This window comes from Diabrotica virgifera, chromosome 2 (genome assembly GCF_917563875.1).
Source record: "Diabrotica virgifera virgifera chromosome 2, PGI_DIABVI_V3a".
In the NCBI taxonomy this organism is placed as follows: Eukaryota; Metazoa; Arthropoda; class Insecta; order Coleoptera; family Chrysomelidae; genus Diabrotica; species Diabrotica virgifera.
The window spans coordinates 248555659-248578950 of NC_065444.1; the positions used below are offsets into that span (position 1 = coordinate 248555659).

General features: G+C 35.4%; 1 protein-coding gene across 1 annotated transcript; it reads left to right on the forward strand.

The window, feature by feature from the left end:
* LOC114327305 (ER lumen protein-retaining receptor 2) lies at window positions 1-19226 on the forward strand. The gene is made up of 3 exons (XM_028275885.2): window positions 1-363; window positions 10264-10496; window positions 18730-19226. Exons 1-3 carry the CDS (start codon window positions 273-275, stop codon window positions 19156-19158), a joined length of 753 nt encoding a protein of 250 aa, XP_028131686.2. The 5' UTR covers window positions 1-272; the 3' UTR covers window positions 19159-19226.
* The last annotated feature ends 4066 nt before the right edge of the window (window positions 19227-23292 follow it).

Sequence of the window (23292 nt, forward strand, 5' to 3'; positions counted from 1 at the left end):
ACACACTCAACAGTTAAAAACAAATGTTCGTTGTTCGTTTGGCCGGCTGCTTTTAGGAATTCCCAGGTAGTATGTTAATACTAAACTGGTATTAGTGAAATTCGCAATGGGGACGTTATGAAAAGAACACCATCAAGGTTTACCTCTCGTTAAACTTGATGTATGTATTTGTCTAAGAAAGTGTAAATTTGTGCAATTTGTGCCTCGTTTTTATTTTCTCCGGGTTTTTGGTGGTACATATACGGAAAAGTTAATGTAAAAAGGAAGTCAAAATGCATTTATTGCTAATAGCTGGTGATTTATCACTTTTTCTTGGCACAGTATATTTTGTATTAAGTATATTCGTGGAAAAATCATATAATGGTATGTATATTATTTAATTAATATTTTAAAAACAAAGCTACTTATTTATTTATTTCATAAAATGCACATGATGCAAATGAAATGTATATCAATTATCAATATATATTGCTTCAGATACTTTGTTACTAAATAATGTCATGTTGACCTGAAATTTCATTAGTGCTGGTGTGGGCGTGCTTAGTAGCAGATAGCAGTACCTACACCATATTCATTTTTTTTTCACTTACAGCAGTTTTGGTTTTCATATTTTTTGTTTTCATATAAGCAACTGGCCCAGTGTAAACAAAACGATTCATTCGTTCAGGATATCGCTGTTTATATATTCTGGATACAAGTAGAAAATTTCTCGAACTTTCTCTTAATACTCAGTTCATATAAATTCTTCTACAGTAAAATTCATTTAAAAAAAATTAAAAACAAGCCACACAGACCGATTACGTAAAAAGGTCTATCTATCTATCTATCTATCTATCTATCTATCCATCAGCCTTGCAACATCCATATTGGGCATAGTTTCGCACCTCCATGCTCCATGTTTCTCTCTCCTGACCCATGTGCAAAAATGTGCATCCATTTTGAGCCGGCTTGGTGTTTTAGGTCATCTACCCATCTCATCTGTGGTCTCTCTCTCTTTCGTTTGTATGTCCATGGTCTCTACTCGGTAATTTTATTCCATCTTTCGTCTTTTTGTCTAATAGTATGACCGGCGAATTTCCACTTTTGTTTAGTTGTTTGACGAGTGGCAATAGTATCCTTAACTTTTGTGATATTTCTTATCCAGGAATTCCTTTTTCTATCGGACAGTCTTATGTTGATCATTTGTCACTACAGTGCTCTTTGTGTTTTCGACAATTCAGTCCATTCTGGTAAAAAGGTAATACCGGTAATACTGTGAAAACTGTCATTTTTTCAAAGCCTACTGTATTCTAAGCCACAACAAACTTTGTGGCTTAGAATACTGTTGATATACCATTAATCTAAAAACTGTTACATTTATTCTTATTGCATATTGTTTTGATTTATGTTTTATAAACTAGTTAGGCCGTACTAAATCCATAAAATAGTATAATTTTATAATGTACTATACTCTAATACTAATATACTATACTATAATACGGCACTTATGATTAGAAGTTTTTAACCAGAAATGATTTGCTAAGACACATCGAATAATATATCGCTTATGCTATTTCAGTGAATTCAAAACGGTACTTCCATTTACTACTCAAAAACCTTATTTTGGAGGTCAAAATTCTCACGTTTTCCGTACAAACTCGCACCTCTTAACAAATACGAAGGTACGCCACTGACAAGAGTCGTAATCGGTAAAAACAAATCGCAAAAAATTCAAAAAGCTCAAGTGAGCTCAAGCTCACCACAAACCTTATATTAATCTCCCATGCATATACAAAACTCGCACCCCTTAAAAATACGCAACTACGCCACTGACAGGGTCGAAATCGGCAAAATCGAATCGCAAAAAATCCATAAAGATTAAGTCCAAAATTGCAAACCTCATTTTGCCCTCCCATGCGTATCCAAAACTCGCAGCCCTTAAAAAATACGAAAGTACGCCACTGACAGTCGAAAATCCGCAAAAACAAATCGCAAAAAATTCAAAAAGCTCAAACCTGAAAATACGCCACTGACAGGGTCGAAATCGGCAAAATCAAATCGCAAAAAATTCATAAAGATTAAGTCCAAAAGGGCAAACCTCATATTGCCCTCCCACGCGTATCCATAACACGCACCCCTTAAAAAATCCGAAACCACGCCACTGTCAGGATTAAAATCGACACAAAAAATTCACATAAAGTTCAAAAAGCCTAAGGCCAAAAGTACCAACCTCATATTGCCATCCCCACACCTATCCAAAACTCGCACCCCTTAAAAAATACGAAAGTACGCCGATGAAAGGGCTAAAATCGGCATAAAAAATTCTCAAAAAATTTTAAAAGCCTAAGTCGAGAAGCACCGACCTCACATTGCTACTTACACACCTATACAAAACCCGCGCTCCTTAAAAAATTCGAAACGACGTCACTGACAGGGTTAAAACGGTCACGAGAAATTCGCAAAACATTGAAAAAGTTTAAGTCCAAAAGCACAAATCTCATATTACCATCCCCATATATATTCAAAACTACGCACCCCTTAAAAAACGATAGTACGCCCATAACATGGCTAAAATCGGCACAAAAAATTTTCGAATAATTTTAAAAGCCTAAGTCCAGAAGCACAAACCTCATATTGCTACTTACACATCTATACAAAACTCGCACCCCTTAAAAATCCGAAACGACGCCACTGACAGGGTTAAACCGGGCACGAAAAATTCGCAAAAAATCAAAAATCTTTTCCACAAGCACAAACACCATTTTTTATTTTGTTTTTAATCTCACGTCTATGCAAAACTCGCACCTATAAAAAATCCGTAACTACGCCACTGACAGAGAAAAATTTTTAAAAAAATTCAAAAAGCTTAAGTTTAGAAGCACATACCTCATATTGCTACTTACATACCTATACAAAAGTAGCTCTCCTAAAAAAATCCGAAACGACGCCACTGATAGAGTTTAAACCGGCACGAAAAATTCGCAAAAAATTCAAAAAGCTTGTCCGAAAGCACAAATCTCATTTTGTGTTTTTTTTTTAAATTTCACGCCTATGTGAAATTCCCACCTCTAAAAAACCACAACCACGCCACTGACCGAGTTAAAATCGACACGAAACATTCGCAAAAAATTCAATCACCTTAAGTCCAAAAGCACCAATCTCATTTTGCGGTTTTTTTGAAAATATCGCCATTTCCCCCCTTTCTTCTCCCCATGGATGCGCCACTGATTGAAACTTGTTTTTTCGAATCCGCTCTGTCAAACCATTTACAATAATAAAAAATTGAGCAAAATCGAAGCCATCGGGGCGGAGCTATGTTATTTTTTTTATTTATATTTTAAATTTTTTTTGATATTTCCCACCAAAAATTGAAGATTTTAAAAAACGTATATTTTTCGTCTCATCGATGCGCAAATTTCAATACCTCGCGCAATTCGATACGTTTCGCCTTAAGGGCGCTACTGGGACGTGAAGTCAAAAAGTTGACACCACTTTGGTAGCCACCCCCACCCTTACTGCAGGGGTTGGAAAAAAATAGAAGTTTTCGTAAGTATGGAACCTGTGAAATCTTTGGGCTTTGGTGGAAATCTTACAAAAGTTTCAAAACTCTGGGCACACGAGGGACGACATCGTCATTTTTGGCCATTTCATCAAAATTTCCCCTTTACGAATTTTTTGTGCCGCCCCTGTTCGATCTAGCGGCACCAGTCGAAAATCACATTTACTCCTAACGCTTAGCGTCAAAACGCGCTAAAATTATATCAAATACGACCAACCCACCTCCACCGCGTTATTCGCGTTCGACCAACCCGCTCCTCACCCCTATGAAAAACTCGCTCCCCTTAAAAAAAGAAAGTACGCCCCTGGGAGGGATAACCTCTGCACAACAAAATCTAAAAAAATTTAGAAAGCTTAAGTACAAACGCACAAACCTCCCCGGTCAAAAGCACCCGATTCACGTCCATCAATTTTTTTTCAATTTTTTTCTGCAACCCGCAAGTTTGCAAACTTTTTGCGACGCCCCTGGTCGAGCTAGCGCACCCCGGACAAAAGTGACACTTATTCCTAACCCTCGGCTTTAAAACCCAATGAAATTTTTTCGCCTTCGGCAATCGCTCCCCACACCCCTAATCAAAACTCGTACCCCTTAAAAAATCCGAAAGCACGCCCCTGACCGATTCGAAATCCCCACCAAAAATCATCAAAGAATTCAAAAAGCTTAACTTGAAAAGCACAAATCTCCCCAAATCGTACTTCCAGAGCTACAAAATCGCCCCAATTTGAATTAGTATATACTATACTCCAATATACTATACGATACCATACTACGGCACTTTTGTTTAAAACTTTTTAACCAGAAATGATTTTTTAAGTCACGTCGAATAATATATCGCTTATACTATTTTAGTGAGTTTAAAACAGTACTTCTATTTACTACTCGAAAACCTTATTTTTGAGATCAAAATTCTCACGTTTTCAGTAAAAACTCGTACCTTTAAACAAATACGAAAGTACGCCACTGACACAGTCGAAATCGGCAAAAACAAATCGCAAAAAATTCAAAAAACTTCAACCACATATTGCCCTCCCACGCCTATACCAAACTCGCTCCCCTTAAAAATACGAAAATACGCCACTGACAGGGTCGAGATCAGCAAAATTAAACCGCAAAAATTCATAAAGATTAAGTCCAAAAGTGCAAACCTCATATTGCCCTCCCAGGCGTATCCATAACTCGCACCCCTTAAAAAATCCGATACCACGCCACTGTCAAGGTTAAAATCGACACAAAAAATTCGCAAAAAATTCAAAAAGCCTAAGCCCACAAGTACAAACCTCATATTACCATCCCACACCTATTCAAAACTCGCACCCCTTGAAAAATACGAAAGTACGCCAATGAAAGGGCTAAAATCGGCATAAAAAATTCTCAAAAATTTTTAAAAGCCTAAGTCCAGAAGCACCGACCTCATATTGCCACTTACACGCCTATACAAAACCCGCGCCCCTTAAAAAATCTGAAACGACGTCACTGGCAGGGTTAAAACGGGCACGAAAAATTCGCAAAAAAATTGAAAAAGTTTAAGTCCAAAAGCACAAACCTCATATTAGCATCCCCATATCTATTCAAAACCCCGCACCCCTTAAAAAAACGAAAGTACGCCCATGACATGGCTAAAATCGGCACAAAAAATTCTCGAAGAATTTTAAAAGCCTAAGTCCAGAAGCACAAACCTCATATTGCTACTTACACACCAATACAAAACTCGCACCCCTTAAAAAATCCGAAACGACGCCACTGACAGGGTTAAACCGGGCACGAAAAATTCGCAAAAAAATCAAAAAGCTTTTCCACAAGCACAAATACCATTTTTTATTTTGTTTTAATCTCAATCCTATGCAAAACTCGCACCCCTAAAAAAATCCGTAACCACGCCACTGACAGAGTTAAAATTGACATGAAAAATTCTCAAAAAATTCAAAAAGCTTAAGTTCAGGAGCACATACCTCATATTGCTACTAACACACCTAAACAAAAGAAGCTCCCCTAAAAAAATCCGAAACGACGCCACTGACAGGGTTTTAACGAGCACGAAAAATTCGCAAAAAATTCAAAAAGCTTGTCCAAAAGCACAAATCTCATTTTGTGATTTTTTTTCTAAATTTCACGCCTATGCAAAATTCGCACCCCTAAAAAATCCGCAACCACGCCACTGACCGAGTTAAAATCGACACGAAAAATTCGCAAAAAATTCAATTTGCTTAAGTCCAAAAGCACCAATCTCATTTTGCATTTTTGTTGAAAATATCGCCATTTCCCCGCCTTCTTTCTCCCCATGGATGCGCCACTGATTGAAACTTGATTTTTCGAATCCACCACATCAAACCATTTACAACAATAAAAGTTTGGCCAAAATCGAAGCCATAGGAGCGGAGCTATGTCATTTTTTCTGTTTTTTTTTATTTTTTTTAATTTCCAATTTTTTTTGACATTTCCTGTCAAAAATCGAAAATTTCGAAGAACACACGTTTTTCGCCTCGTTGATGGGCAAATTTTGATGCCTCGCGCGACTCAATGCGTTTTGCCATAAGGGCGCTACTGGGGCGTGAAGTCAAAAAAATGACCCCCCTTTGGTAGCCACCCCCACCCTTACCGTAGGGGTGGGAAAAAAAATAGAAGTTTTCGTAAGTATGGGAACTGTGAAATATTTGGGCTATGGTGGAAATCTTACAAAAGCTTGAAAACTCTGGGCACACGAGGGACGACATCGTGATTTTTGGCCATTTCATCAAAATTTCCCTTTTACGAATTTTTTGTGCCGCCACTGTTCGATCTAGCGGCACCAGTCGAAAATCACATTTATTCCTAACGCTTAGCGTCAAAACGCACTAAAATTATATCACATACGACCAACCCACCCCGCACCCCTATAAAAAACTCGCTCCCCTTAGAAAAAAAGAAAGTACGCCTCTGGGAGGGATAAACATTCCACCAAAAAATCGCAAAAAATTTAGAAAGCTTAAGTCCAAACACACAAACCTCCCCGGTCCAAAACACCCGATTTACGTCCATCTGAATTTTTTTTTCAACTTTTTTACCCTTTTTTTCTCCAACCCGCAAGTTTGATAATTTTGTGTGACGCCCCTGTTCGAGCTAGCGTCACCGGGTCAAAAGTGACACTTATTCCCAACCCTTGGCTTTAAGACCCAATGAAATTTTTTCGCCTTAGACAATCTCACCCCCAACCCCTAATCAAAACTCGTACCCCTTAAAAAATCCGAAAGCACGCCCCTGACCGAATCCAAATCCCCACCAAAAATCATCGAAAAATTCAAAAAGCTTAACCCAAAGAGCACAAATCTCCCCACCTCGTACTTCCGGAGCTACAAAAACGCCCACTTGTGAATTATGTATATAGAGATTATAGAAAAAAAATAATTTTTCCACCTACCTCTACCGAAAGTATACTTTTCCGGACCTGATTGTAGGGAGCAAAGTTGTACTTTTCCTCCCTAGGGAGGAAAATATTTTTCCTCCCTAGGGAGGAAAAGTAAAAGTGACGTCATGGTATTTCATTCATGAAATATAACTTATTGACGCCCTGTACAATATATATTTTCTATTACGTAAGTATCTATACATTTTAACGTTTATTTAAAAACACTCTGTATTTTGCAGAATGGTAAAAAACAGTAAATTGTTATTCTGATTTAACAATGTTTACATTAATAATTTGACTTATATTTGACAGTTGACAGTTATATTGTACCTACTTGTTACTTTTAGTTCTAATAAATTTTTCCACCTACCTCTACCGAAAGTATACTTTTCCGGACCTCATTGTAGGGAGCAAAGTTGTACTTTTCCTCCCTAGGGAGGAAAATATTTTTCCTCCCTAGGGAGGAAAAGTAAAAGCGACGTCATGGTATTTCATTCATGAAATATAACTTATTGACGCCCTGTATAATATCTATTTTCTATTACGAAGTATCTATACATTTTAACGTGTATTTATAAAACATCCTGTATTTTGCAGAATGGTAAAAAACAGTAAATTGTTATTTTGATTTAACAATGTTTACATTAATAATTTGACTTATATTTGACAGTTGACAGTTATATTGTACCTACTTGTTGTTTTAGTTCTAATAAATTTTGTTGGTTAGTTACATAAATAAATTAAGTAAAAATGAAAAAATGACTTGTTATTTGAGGAAGGTGGAAAACCCATATGTATAACATGGGAGTAAAGTGCCTTTTCCTCCCTTGAATGATTACTGCCCTCCGCTACGCGTCGGGCAGTAAACTTCATTCTCGGGAGGAAAAGTTACACTTTCCTCCCTTGTTATACAAATAGCTATTGTTGGTTAGTTTAGTTACATAAATAAAAATGAAAAAAAGACTTGTTATTTGAGGAAGGTGGAAAAACCATATGTATAACATGGGAGTAAAGTGCCTTTTCCTCCCTTGAATGATTACTGCCCTCCGCTACGCGTCGGGCAGTAAACTTCATTCTCGGGAGGAAAAGAGGCACTTTCCTCCCTTGTTATACAAATAGCTATTGTTATATTATTACACAAGACCAAGTACATAATTCAGACAAAAAATGGACGGTATTCACGAAAAGAAAACACAAATATCTCGAAAAGTACTGAATGGGTATAGGTCTTCACAAAAATGAAAGAGTGTCATAAATGCAATCTTTTGAAAAAAATGAAATATAGGGTTGAGGTTGAACATTCATAAGAACATTTCTCAATGATTTTTGTTAAACTGAATTTGGAAACTAAAACATTTTGTTTTCCATATTATGTAAAATGAATTTATTTGTTCCTTCTTTCTTCTTTATATCTTCTTCTTTAGGTGCCGTGTCTGTATTCAGACGTTGGCCGTCATCATGTTTAAAATTTCCTGAAATCTCTTTCTACCGGCTGCTGCGCGAAATAATTCTTCTACTGTGCAGCCACACCATTGTCTAATATTACGCAGCCATGAAGGTTTCTTTCGACCAATCCATCTCTTTCCCTCCACTTTTCCTTGTATAAGAAGGCGAAGCAGATGGTATTTAGGTCCTCTAATTATATGTCCGAAGTATTCTGTTTTTCTCCTCTTTATGATGCTTATGATGCTTCTTTATATACAGTCGGTTTGTTTCATAGCGATTTCGAAATAAAAATGGTCATAACTCTGTAAATACCCTCTCTAGTAGTGTGAAGCTTTAAATTTTAAGCACTGAGATTATGAGAGTAATCTAAATATGAAAAAACACACAGGGAATCATATTTCAAAAAAAATTAAGTACCTAGTGTGCTTTACCACGTAGTTAATAATCACCCTATAGAACCTTTGGATGTTCTGTACCATAATAGAATTATTTACCAAAGTCGCTCTATAAACTCACCCTGTATATGTAAGAATTTCTTCTTCTTTTTCTTCCTTCTTGTATGTAGGCTTTAAAGCCTGTTTCTTCTTCAATATTAGCCTTCTAAATTCTTAAATTATCGCACCATCTTTTTCTTGGTCTGCCAATACTTCTTCGTGTTGACTTATCTCGTGCTATTCGTACTATCCTATCCTCTGCCATTCTACTAATGTGTTCGTTACATTCCTGTTTCCATTTTGTAACCCATCCATTTATGTCTTTTCGCTTCTCTCCCTATCCAACAGACTTTTCCCTGATATTCGTCGGAGTATTTTCATTTCTGTTGTTTCTAGTAGCCGTCTCGTTTTAGATGTGTCAGGTCTTGTCTCCGCCGTGTATGTCAATATAGGTGTAAGAATTTAAGATTAAGAAATACTCCCAGAAAAAGTAAGGATCTCTATGTTGACTCTACCTTTGCCATACCAGTCTGTGGAAGGGAAATGCTGAGTATTAAACTATTAAATGGAAAAATAAATGCTGCATTATCCCATAGAAAGTAAAAGATTTTATCCTAAGTGCTCAAATTCATATGAAAATTGAGTGGGAATATTTTGAGATAGCAAGATGACATATTTATGGCGCAAAATAATTCTATAATAGAGACCAATGGAAACGAAAAAGGGGAAGACTAAAACCTCGATGGTCACACGACATAAATCAACATGATGAGAACGATAGAGGAGAGAGGTATTTGTTCAAAGATGTTTCCTGTTCAAAGATATTCAAAGATGTATAGTTTCTTATAAGAATAAAAATATAAGATGAGGTTTTTTAATGAGTAGGTAAATTTTGGTAAAATTTGGTTTAATGAAGATTAGAGATGTGAGTTGGCATGTTATTTTGTGATTCACAAATTAATGTTACCTATATTTTCTGGTAGGGGAGCTCAAGCGGGGATTTTTGCAGTTACTCGAGCGCGTCAGAAAATCACATGGGGAGAAACCTTGTACTCTGTAAATGTACCCCTACCATATATGTACTCTTAATACAGGGGAGGTGGTGGGGGTTACTTTAAAATATTAAATAGGAGCTCCCATTTTTTATTGCAGATTTCGATTCCTTACATAAAAATAAGTATCTTTCATTCGAGACTTTTTTCGAATTATTGATAGAAAAACAATTGTTGGAAATAGAAAATTAAATGGAAAGTCCCCACTAAAATGGAAAACTTAACTTTTTTGGTTTTAGGACCTAATCTCAACCCAATCCCCGTGACGCTCGAGTAACTGCAAATTTAGCATACTTGCCTCCCCCTACTATTATCATATTATTCGACAAGGTCTTTTTTCAGGTCATTTATATATTTATTTTATTAGAGTAGTATTAAGTCTAAGTATTATAAAGAATTTCTGTTTTTTAGGTATCTCTGCCAAAACGCAGTTGCTCTACATGATAGTCTGTACTACAAGATATTTCGATGATTCCAGCTTGTTTGTATGGGTTATTAATTTTTTCTCAAGCTTTGCTTTCTTTTTATCCTTTAGAATGAAAGAGACATACGAAAAGAAATATGATAGTTTCTGGACAGAAAGTCTTCTAATTCCGCTTTTGATTTTAGCAGTTTTCGTAAATTACGATCACTCTCCTTTCGGCGTAAGTTTTATTAAAATATAAATAGGTAGTTAGTTAATAATAAATATTAGTATCTATAACATTACTATAAAAAAATTACTAATTTTCGAAATTCATAAAGGCAATTCCTAGGATGGAAGATTCCAAAGCTTCCTTATACCAGGGAATGTTCAAAACAGAAAATTATAAACATCAATACCTTCGTGTCTTAGTTTTGTATAAAAATTTATACAAATAATATAATATAGATATAATCTAATCTAATTTCCTTCTACCCATAGGGTGTAGAGATGAAAATGCATTGTCATTTCAACTGTGCATGAATCTCTCCCAGGTTTTCTTATCTTGTGCAATAACTTTTGCGTCTCTCCATGTAACTCCTTTTTTGTCAAGTTGTTTTGCTAATACATCGTTTCCACTTTTCTTAAGCCTTCCGTTCTTCTTTTTCCCTTGTACTTTAGTTTCCCATATGTATTGACTGGTATTTTATTTTTTAGTCGCTGCAGATGATCTCACCAACTTCTATATTTTTTCAACAGATTCTGCCATCAACTCTATTTATAAAATTATCTGTTATAACATTGTTTTTTACCCGATCTCTTCTAGTTACTCCTTGAATCCTTCGTCTGCCCCCTGTATCTTATTTTGCTGTTACTACAGGACTCTACATACGTAAGAATTGACCTATATTTAGTCTTTAGTCAAACACATTTGTTTTAGTTTGTTATGTTATTTGTTTCTTGTTGATGATTATTATTCCTATTCTCTGGTATAATGAGTCACTTTATATAACCTTTTATTTATCTTTGCTTCTTGTCTACCAGTTTCTTCAATATTGTGACAACAATGATTGTCTTATTGATGCCACAACAGCAATAAACCTCCATACCCAAACTCAAAAAATAAAACTAAAAAGGGGAGGTCGACAAGAAGACAACATGTCACCAAAACTATTCAATGCCGCATGCATTCCAGATGTTAGAATGGGAAAACAGAGGTTTGAATGTCGATGGCGAATGACTGAACCACCTACGATTTGCAGATGATATAGTTCTAATAACCGACGACTTAAAGGAAGCCCAAGAAATGCTGCAAGAACTACAACGAGTTTCTCAAAAAGTAGGGTTGGAAATAAACTTTGGGAAAACTAAAATGATGACCAATTTAAAGGAAAACATCCCAATAAAGCTAAAAAGAAAAGCATTTAACCAGTGTGTACTTCCGGTGCTTACTTGTGGAGCTCAAACACTGACATCAATAAGAAAATTACAAGTAGCACAACGAAAAATGGAAAGATCCATGCTTGGCCTAACTTTGAGAGACAGAATACGAAATGATGAGTTACGGCGAAGAACTGGAGTGGAAGACATTATAAAACGCATTACGAAGTTGAAGTGGAAATGGTCAGGACACGTCGCAAGACAGAGAGACAACAGATGGACAAAGAAGGTTTTAGAGTGGCGGCCTGGGCAGACAAACGAAGTCGTGGAAGACCACCTACCAAATGGACCGACGATGTTAAAAGAATAGCGACAAACTGTATTGCATCTGCCCAGGACAGAGAAGGGTGGAGATATCTTGAGGAGGCCTATGTCAGACAGTGGACAAATTTGGCTGTGTGATGATGATGATGGTGATGAATGATTGTCTTCGTCTAATTTGGGTACCATATTTTGGGTCCATCTAAAGTAGGCAATTAGATTGGCGAGTTGTTCACGGTCTTCGGCTATTCGGAATAGTTCTTCGGCATTGCGTATTTCTGTCCAACCGCGAATGATCTTGAGCCATGGCATGCGCTTTCTGCCAATTCCTCTGTGGCCCTCGATTTAACATTTCATGATAAGCTGAATGATTCTCTACCGGTTTCCTCTACGAACATAGCCTAGGTATGAAATTTTTCTTATTTCAATAGTTTTCAATAACTGACGAATGGAATTTTACACTGACAAACCATTTATCTTCCTGTCGTCTTTACGCAATCCAGTAAATCTTACTTAATAATTCAGTTCACCATTTTTTTTCTTCTATAGTATGCTATGCAGATGATGCCATACTTATGGCAGAGAGTGAAGATGACCTTCAGAGACTTTTATATCAATTTAATATAACAGCAAGAAAGTTCAACATGATAATATCACCAAATAAAACAAAAAGTATGGTAATCTCTTCTTCTTTTTCTTCTTCTTCCTACTTTATAAATAGGCTCAATGCCTGTTTTACTTCGGTTTTTAGCCTCAGTTGACATTGTCCGACCATCTTTTCCTCGGTCGTCCCAATGATCTTCCATTTGGCGATTTGTCTCTTGCTATTCGTACTATTCTATTTTCTGTCATTCTTTATATATGTTGATTCCATTCTATTTTTCTTCTTTTGGTCCACATGTTTATTTCTTCTGTACCACATCTCGCTCGTATTTCCTCACTTCTTACTCTGTCTCTTAGAGTTTGGTTTGATATTTTTCGATAAACTTTCATTTCTGCTGTTTCCAGCAGTCTTTATGTTTTCGCCGTATCTGCTCTTGTTTCCGCTGTGTACGTCATTATCGGTCTTATTGTTGATTTATATATCCTGGTTTTCGTTTCCGTTGTGAGGTATTTGTTTCTCCAGATTGTGTTGTTGAGACATCCTGCTGCTCTGTTCGCCATGTTCACTTGGTTTTGTACTTCTTCCACTTTTCCGTAGCTTGACAGTTTTATTCCCAAGTATTCCGTTTCCATCACTGGTTCTATTATTTTGTTATTTTGTTAATGCCTATTGTAATGGCCTATGGTAATCTCAAAAGATCCAATAAGGTGCAAGCTGGAAGTGGACAGCAAAATAATCCAGCAAGAAAGGGAACATCCATAAACTACGTCGTAAAATTTTTGGAGTTTTTAATAGGTACCCTTCCCCCTTCCGTCGTTTGCAGTTGACCTCCCCTCACATCGACGTCGCAATTGCAACTCATGAACCCCCTTTTTAGTGATTTTTTAAAATTCCATGTTATTCCTAGATTTTTAAAAGTTAGCTCTCAAAGTTAATTTACGAATGTATCCAAATCAGCAGGGTTGGAAAAAACCAAGGTTTTTTCGAAAAAACGAAAAAAAAACAGGTTTTTTGGTTTAAACCAGGTTTATTTGGCTTAAACCAGGTCTTTATTTTATAGTTATTATATAGTTATTCGTTACTCCATATTTCAAGTACTCCTGATTCATCAATAATAACTTGCTGCATTATCTAATAGAGTATTAGTGTTTTTCTTAAGTCACTTTTTCTTCTGTATGTTGAACATGTCATGTTTCTTTAACACTTTAACACATCGGATCGCTACCATTTGCAGCACCGAATTTTTTTGTAAAAATAATATAACCACTCCAAAAAGCTTCAAATACAAAACTACGTAAAAAGCAGATAAGTCAGACTTTAAGTCAGAAACCTGAAAACCTCTGTGAAATTCTTTATTATAGGCTGCATGTCACACATGCATGTATATAGCTGATATGACTCCTATCTCTTCTTCTTAGTGTGCCTTCTCCTCAATAGAGGTTAGCTACTACAATTGCAAACTCTTCTATGTCTTTAGCTGTTCAAAATTTAGCCCTGTCAATTGTCGGATGTTTGTTAACCACGATAGTCTTTTTCTTCCTAGTCCTCTATTTCCCTCGATTTTTCCTTTCACTATTAGTTAAGTATACTGGTACTTTTTGTTTCTCAGTATGTGGCCTATGTAGGTATGATGTTTATTTAACTTTCGAAGCTAGGACAAATAGTCCCCGGGCAAATAATCCTGGACAAAAAATTCCGACAAATTATCCCTGGACAAAAAATCCCCAGACAAAAAATCCCCACAAAAAATCCCCACAAATAATCCCCACAAATAATCCCCGGACAAAAAATCCTCACAAAAAATCCCGGACAAATAATCCCCACAAATTTTTTTGGACAAAATATCCCCACAAAAAATCGCGGACAAAAAATTCCCAAGAAATATTTGCGACCCAAATGTTTTTCAGCTTCACTGCATGAGACTTATGGCAATCGCCATGAAACCTTTTTTCGGCACGAATTTCGAATTCGAATTGTAAGTTTTTGGCTGTGGGAATCATATTCTAATTATTCGCTTAAATCTTTTGCTCACTCTGCTTTGAATAACTGTTTAAATCATTGCCCATTCGTGATGATAACTGCTTGTCCTGAAAACGATATTCTTGATTGTAATGCAAAAAGACCTTTTCCTTTTTGGTAATTTAACGTCAAAATATGTAGTCATCATCATCTTCAATGACGTTATAACTCTTCGAGAGTCTTTGCTGCGTTTACTATTGCCTTCCATGTTTGTCGGTCCTGTGCCATTATTTCCCATTGTTTCAGTCCCATGTTCTCCACATCTTCTCTGACTGCATCCTTCCACCTTTTTCTGGGCCATCCTACAGACCTACTCCTATCTGGCCTCTCCTCGAGCAGCTAATTTTAAAAGTTTCTTTATGGATTTATGGATGCACACAGATGCTTAATTACGTTTTTTAAAAACCGAATATCCAATAGTTATGCCCAGTTTGTTCCCAAAAGCACCAGAAAAAGTCAAAATAATCGAAAAGCTTTATATAACTTTGTATTTTATTGAAATTAAAATTAGTGGAAATTTCAATTGTTTTGATACAAACAAAATCTTATACTAATATATCCGCTCTCATGCACTGAGGCTGAAAAACATTTGCGTCCATTGCATTTACGGAAAAATAGGCCAGGGTAATAAGACAAAAATATACCCTGTTGGTGACACTTCAGCAGCCAGGGTACTGAAGCATTTTTTCGACAGGTAATACCTACAGGAACATATTATAACTATTTCCTGCGTAGGATCTGGCGGCCATTTTTATTTATAAACAATTAACTGTCAAAAAATGGCATTTCCCCCTTTATTTTCAAATCAACGGAAAACAGTGAAACTTATGATTTTTTTAGTACAAATATCTTCGAGGTTATGGAGAAAGCTTTAAAATGACGTATTACAAAGTTTGATATACTCATTTATTGTTAATATAACTGCGAAAAAAGGTCGGAATTGCAAAAAAATATTTTCTCAATAACTGTTGTAAAAATTAAAGTACAGGTTTGAAATTTTTGTAAAATAAGGGTTCTTTGGTGCTTAATATGTGATAGAAATTTCAAAGCAATTCATTCAATTGTTAAAATTTTGTTCAAATCTTTTATCCCAGAGAGCATTTTTTTTTGCAATAACATAAGTCAGAAAAAAATGACCTTAGAACCATTCCACAGGTGTCAAATGAAAGAGCATGAGCTACATTTTCAACATGGTTTAAAAAAGTGAATAAATAATTATGCAAAGGTATCGTAAATTTTTCTTTATAAACTTTTTGAATAACTTTTTCCAAAAAAATTAACTTTTTAGCCTGTTTTAAGTGCACAACTACCAAGTAATGTTATCTATATCATTATTGATAAAAAATTGTAAAAAATATGTATAATTTCTTATATAACAAAATAAAAAGTTTATAAGGAAAGATTTACGATACTTTTGCATAATTATTTATTACTAATAAATGCTTTTTTTTATTCACTTTTTTTAAACCAAGTTGAAAATATAGCTCCTGCTCTTTCATTTGACACTTGTGGAATGGTTCTAATGTCATTTTCTTCTGACTTATGCTATTGCAAAAAAATGCTCTCTGGTATAAACAATTTAAATAAAATTTAAACAATTGAATGAATCGCTTTGAAATTCTTATCATATTAAGCACCAAACATCCCTTATTTGACAAAAATTTCAAAGCTGTACACTAATTTTTACAACAGTTATTGCGAAAATATTTTTTTTTGCAATTCCGACCTTCTTTCGCAATTATATTAACAATAAATGAGTATATCAAACTTTGTAATACGTCATTTTAAAGCTTTTTCCATAATCTCGAAGATATTTGTACTAAAAATCCATAAGTTACCCTGTTTTCCATTGATTTGAAAAATTTTTTAAAAATGCCATTTTTTGACACCTAATTGTTTATAAATAAAAATGGCCGCCAGATCCTACGCAGGAAATTTGCACAATTTGCTTTTATAGGTATTCATCATCATCGGTGACCGCTGAAAGCCCATGGAGGGCCATGGTCGCCCGTTGGGGTTTCTAGGCACTAAAGTTTTACATGGTGTGGAAGCCAGCAATCTTATAGGTATTACCTGTCGAAAAAACGCTTCAGGACCCTGGCTGTTCAAGTGTCATGGAAAAAACCTTATTACCCTGGACTAAAAGTTTTAGAGAACTATTCGGCAGCAAATATTTCTTGGGGATTTTTTGTCCGGGATCTTTTGTGGGGATATTTTGTCCAAAAAAATTTGGGGGCATTATTTGTTCGGGATTTTTGTGGGGATTTTTTGTCCGGTGATTATTTGTCCGGGGATTATTTGCGGGGATTATTTGTGGGGATATTTTGCCCAAGGATTTTTTGTCCAGGGATAATTTGTGGTGATTATTTGTCCGGACCATTCCATGTCCCAACTACATAGAGAAGAGTTGTCCAGACGTAGCATTTTGATAAACGTAGTCGAATTTCGAGTTTAATTCGACAATCAGTAGCATTCCTACTAGATCTCTACCTAGAGACTTCTACTAGACCTAAAAAATGTGCATGTGCAGACTAATGGGGACTCACGACTCAAAAGTCTTTAAAAGCTGTTTAAGCAATTTAGATGTTAATTGTTTGGTAAAAAATGTTTTTGTATCGATTGATATATCGCACCTCCGCTCAAACACTGTCATAATTCAAAAAAGCAAAGTATCGAGAAAACGACGTATAAAATTAGTAGTGCTAGAACTTTTCTTCAATAGCTATTAAAATTGGAACAATAAATATTTTAGTCAGTTACAAAGGTTTGTGAAGCTCTACAAAATAGCAAGGGGTCTACTAAAAATATTAACACGTTAAGCCCCGGCATGAATTTTTCTTGTGAGATCTGTGGATCGGAAATTAATTTTAATACTATTGTTCTGAAGAAGCTATTTACTTGTGGCATCTTAAGCAATTTACTACTTTATTTTGGAAATAAGCCACAGTTTGAGTTCGAAATTAAATTTATGTGACGTTTCGACTTCCACTTCGGAAATCATTATCAAAATAAAATAATTTTAATACGGCTGTGAGCAACACTGGTAAAGCCACGCGGCGCGCAAAGACCGCAAGTCTTCGGAAGTTAACGTGTTAAAAAATACATTTTCTTTGAGTTGTGACACTAGACATAAGGTACATATATGTTACAGATAAAATAGCGAAACATTAACGAAATATTATTTATTAAAAGTGGTTTTAGCAGTACATAATATAATATCAATGTTATTATCTGGTTAACAGAGTTATACTTTTAATAATATAACTTTAAATATTAGTAACAAAATTAAATAAAAATACTGCTAACATAAAAATAAAGGTGTCACTTTTCTTGGGCACATTCGTAGATTGTTGTTAATAAATAAAGCAATCGCATATTCCTCAGGAGAAGAACAAAGGTGACTGACGTCATCGAAAGGATAGCCAGGTTGAAGTGGAGATGAGCAGAACACATAGCCAGAATGACAGATGGGCGATGAACAAAGAGTTTATTGGAATGGAGGCCAAGAGAAGACAAGAGAAGCGTCGGTCGACCGCCTACAAGATGGACTGACGACTTAAGAAAGCTAAATAGAAACTGGATGAGAGCGGCGCGATGGGGTTGGAAACGAGGGGAGGAGGCCTATGTTCAGCAGTGGACTTTTGAGCCTGGATGAATGATATACTGTCTTAACTCGACAAACGACAATATGTGACAATGTTTATGTTCGGTGCATCGTTGATTTTGGTTAACCACACACTGACGCTAGTGTCATCTAACGACAAATTCATGAACTGTTGGTGCAATATTTATTGAACAGTTGGTGCAATAAAACAGTTATTTTTTTTGAGTTATGACACTGTTTGAGCTTACGACTGCTTTCTGCTTCCAATAAGTTTTCTATAATATGTCTCTAACAGCAATACCTTTGACTCTTAATGTATTTAAAAGCTTTTAAGCTAGGGGTACAGCCCTATTGAAATCTTTTTCGTAATCCATAAAGTCACATAAATATTTTTAGGTTGGCCGTAACAATGACGCTAGTGTCCTCTAGCGACAAATACAAGAACTCTTTGAGTTGTGACACCGTTTGAGCAGAAGTGCAATATTAAGATTAGTTATTTTATATGTACCTAATTTAGATCACAATTAAAATGTTGGTCTTTTTCAGATACTAAATGCTTTCAGTGATTATCTGGAATCAGTGGCATTAGTTCCTCAGCTGTACATGATCTGGAATAAAACAAAAATTACCAAACACATTAAAATCTACCTCTACTATATGTACGCGTATATATGCCTAAAGATGTTATATTGGTTCCACGTCTATTATGTGTATGGTACATTCAACATTATATCTCAAGTTGCTTTGGCTGTAGAATTCATAATTTTATCTGTTTCCATAGTGACTTTACACTGTAAAAGCATGATGAGGACCAGCTACGAAGTAAAGGTTACAAAGTCTCAAAACATCTTTCTTGTCAATTCTGGATTACTATCCCTTACAACTGCCAAAGCTGATGAGGTTCCATTAATTACTGATGAGGTTACATTAGTTAATGAAGAAGCTGAAAAGCTCACGATAATTAGAGGTCATTAATAATAAAATAAAATTTATGTTATTGCTACAATATTTTGAAAAATAATAAAACCAAAAATTTAGAGATATTATGCATTTTTATTTATGTTCCTGTACTCCGATAAGTGAATTTATTACTGTATTGAAGTTAGTGTCATTGTAAGATATTTTTCGGATACCCGGTGACACCTCAAAATCCCATAATCGTCTAAGAGCTAGTGAACCCTCCGACTAACGGTCTTCCTGTAAGGCTAGAAATTTGTATAGTGATAATTCATAGCACACCAAGACTAAAAACCATGACCTGGCAGGCATCAGCCCTGCACGTGTATCTACCAGGTGAATCAAAAAGTGCATAGTTTAGGGAAAACATAAACTTTCTCCAGTAAAGTTTAAATTTAAGTATGTGTTTGAGTAAGTCATTTACAAGAAATATGTACAATGCCAGGCGATTCTGAACAGCATAAGACCTTGCCAGGCGAGGGGGAAGATTAGGGTTTTTTCCTAAAATTATTTCTTTTGCATCGAACAAAGTTTTTTTAGGTTTTTTGAATCATTCCAAACCGAAAAGGTCTTTAGTGACTTTTCTCTTAGGTTAATAGTTTTTGACATATAAGCGATTGAAAAATTTAAAAATCGCGAAATCAGCAATGTTTAACCCTGAATCAGACATTTAACTGAAAATTTCAATGTTGCCAAGGTAGGTAGATATTCTTTAAACGTCGATTGATGAAATCCCGAAGAGTTTTCTGAAATACCGGTGCCGCCCAAAATCCCGACAGCCAAAATCCCGACGGCCAAAACACCGACACACCAGAATCCCGACACGCCAGAATCCCGACAGGCCAAAAATCCCGACATGTAAATTATTATGTATTTAAAAAAAAATTATTTAAACACTTCATTTTATAATATAAAAGCTATACTTACTGAAATGGAAGGTTGTAAGTGACATGATAATATCTATTATATGAAAGTAAACTTGAATTCAGGATTTGATTATACATACATATATTATTGGACTATATATTGGCAAAAAAAAATAATTTAATTCATATACCCATGTTAGAAATTTTATTTAGAAAATTAGTTCATATTAAATGGTAAATACTTTTGTTTAGTAACAAAAAATAAAAAACAGATGGCCATAAACAAAAAACAAGAAATAAATGTAATTATATGTTAAAAAGAAACTTATCAAACCTGTCGGGATTCTGGAATGTCGGGATTTTGGCCTGTCGGGATTTTGGCGTGTCGTGATTTTGGCCGTCGGTATTGTGGCTGTCGGAATTTTGGGGTAGACCCCTGAAATACAATATCAAAAAACCCCTTTTTTTCTTATTTGTTAATCAAGCGGGCGCTACACTGTAGTATAAGTGAGGACGTTAAGTGAGTTTGCATAAATTCAATATCTCGAGAATGGGCAAATTTGAAGAGAAATCCTCAGACAGGTCGATTTTTATTTTTTAATGAGGACTTTTTGGCATATATATAATACTAGTGACGTCATCCATCTGGGCGTGATGACATAATCGATGATTTTTTTAATAGGAGTAGGGGTCGCATGATAGCTCATTTGAAAGGTTATTTAATTCTCTATTTAGTAATATAAACGTTAACCTAATTATTTATACAAATGGTGTGCAAACAATTTTTCTTCTTTTTGTGTAAATTAATTTAATACATTTTTTTTTGTACATCGTGTATAAATAATTATGTTAATGTTTATATTTCTTAATAGTGAAAAATAACCTTTCAAATGAGCTATCACACGACCCCTACTCTTATTCAATAAAATCATCGATTACGTCATCACGCCCAGATGGATGACGTCACTAGTATTATAAATGTGCGAAATAGTCCTAATTTAAAAATAAAAATCGACCTATCCGTGGATTTCTCTTCAAATTTGCCCATTCTCGAGATAATGAATTTATGCAAACTCAAACGCCCTCATTTATACTACAGTGTCGCGCCCGCTTGATTAGCAATTAAAAAACAAGGGGGTTTTCGATATTTTATTGCAGAAAACTCCTCGGGATTTCATCAGTCGACGTTTAAAGAATATCTACCTATCTTGGCAACATTGAAATTTTCAGTTAAATGTCCGATTCAGGGTTAAAAATGGCTGATTTCGCGATTTTTAAATTTTTTAATCGCTTATATGTCAGAAACTCTTAACCTAAGAGAAAAGTCACTGAAGACCTTTTCGGTTTGGAATGATTCAAAAAACCTAAATAAAACTTTGATCGATGCAAAAAAATTTTTAGGAAAAAACCCTAATCTTTCCCCTCGCCTGGCAAGATCTTATGCTGTTCAGAATCGCCTGGCATTGTACACATTTCTTGTAAATGACATACTTAAACACATACTTAAATTTAAACTTTACCGGAGAAAGTTTATTTTTCCCCTAAACTATGCACTTTTCGATTCACCTGGTAGATACACGTGCAGGGCTGATGCCTGCCAGGTCATGGTTTTTAGCCTTGGTGTGCTATGAATTATCACTATACAAATTTCTAGCCTTACAGGAAGACCGTTAGTCGGAGGGTTCATTAGCTCTTAGACTATAACTAATTAGATTGACTATATTAATATTAATAAACAAAGGACTAAAAAATCCATAACATCAGTAAAAACCTACCCTGGTGCATACTATAGTCAGACCATAGCCTCTCTCCCCCCCCTCTCTCTCTCTCTCTCTCTCTCTCTCTCTCTTTTCTTACCCGTATAGCTGATAGTGGTTGGTTGGCTACGTCAACGCATTCCTTACCTATTAGCTGTGTATGCATTTCGTCAGGTCGTTTATTTATTATTTCTTCTTATTTTTCGTGCGACTAAGGTTTACTCCTGTTTGTCTGCCTCTTATTCTGTTTCAGTTGTTGTTGACTGTACATTGTCTTTCCACCTTTTCGGCGGCCTTCCAACTGGTCTTTTGCTATACGGCTTGTTGTTTTTACAAAATGTTCGCTAACTTTTCTGGTTCCATTCGGTTTACATGTTCGTTCCAGTTTTTCTTTCTTGTTATTTTTTCGTTTTTATTATTTATCATTTCGTTTATTAATATTTTCCATTCCCTTGTATTTTCAACTTTCCTTACAGTCCTCTTCCAAGTATTTCCTGAGCTTCCCTTTTTTTGTTTACCCAATGGCTGGTACCCAAGTCCTTGTTTCGTTACATTGTTTGAATTTTGAGAAGCGATGGAGAAAAAACTCGAAGCTTTCGATATGTGGCTATCCAGGCGAATCCTAAGGATATCATGGACGGACAAGATCTACGGGGAGGGAAAATGGAAAAATTTTTAACAAGGTCCAAAATTAAGGAAAAAAATTGTTGAAACATAAAAATATATTAACTGACATGAAACTTAAACCCCAAAAAGACAAATTCAACCCAATAAACACTCTGATTAGGAAAATTAAAGGAACTTAATGCATATAAGTTATTATTTATGTCTCTTATGTAGCTTGGATTTATCGTTTTATGTCTTTTGATTGGTGTTTCATTGGAAGTTACACCCCTAACGTCCTGGAGGTGGGATGGAGGGTAAAATCTTAAATCCCCCGTCTTTCATTGCTGATATGGATTCCTCGGGAAAGGATAAGTTACATATTCGAAACATTTTTTAGAATTGTTGGGGTAGATGGCGCTTATAAGTAGTATTTTTCCAATTATAGCGCCATCGATGAACTATTTTAAAAAATGTTTCGAATAAATGTTACTTATTTTTTATGAGAAATCCAAGTTTGCAATAAAAGTGGAGATTTCTATTTAAGATTTTAAAGTTACCCCCACTCCCTGGAGGTGGAAAGTCCTTTTTGGCGGAAACATGTATTTTTTGGTTTTTCACTTTGTAAATGTATTTCTTGAGATATTAGACCGTTTCTATAATTTACCTATGGTATCACGATAAATCGTTATTTCCGATTAAAGCGCCATCTATCTACAATTCCAAAAATATCTGGAATAAAAGTTACTTAGTTTACGTAAGGAATCCAAATCAGCAATAAAAACTGGGGATTTCCATTTAAGATTTTAAAGTTACCCCCTATTCCACCTCCAGGGGGTGGAGTGGGAGGGGTCGCGTTTAGTGGCGGATCTAGACATTTGCTGCGGGGGAGGAAATTTGCATTACGGGGAGAACTTTCAATAAAA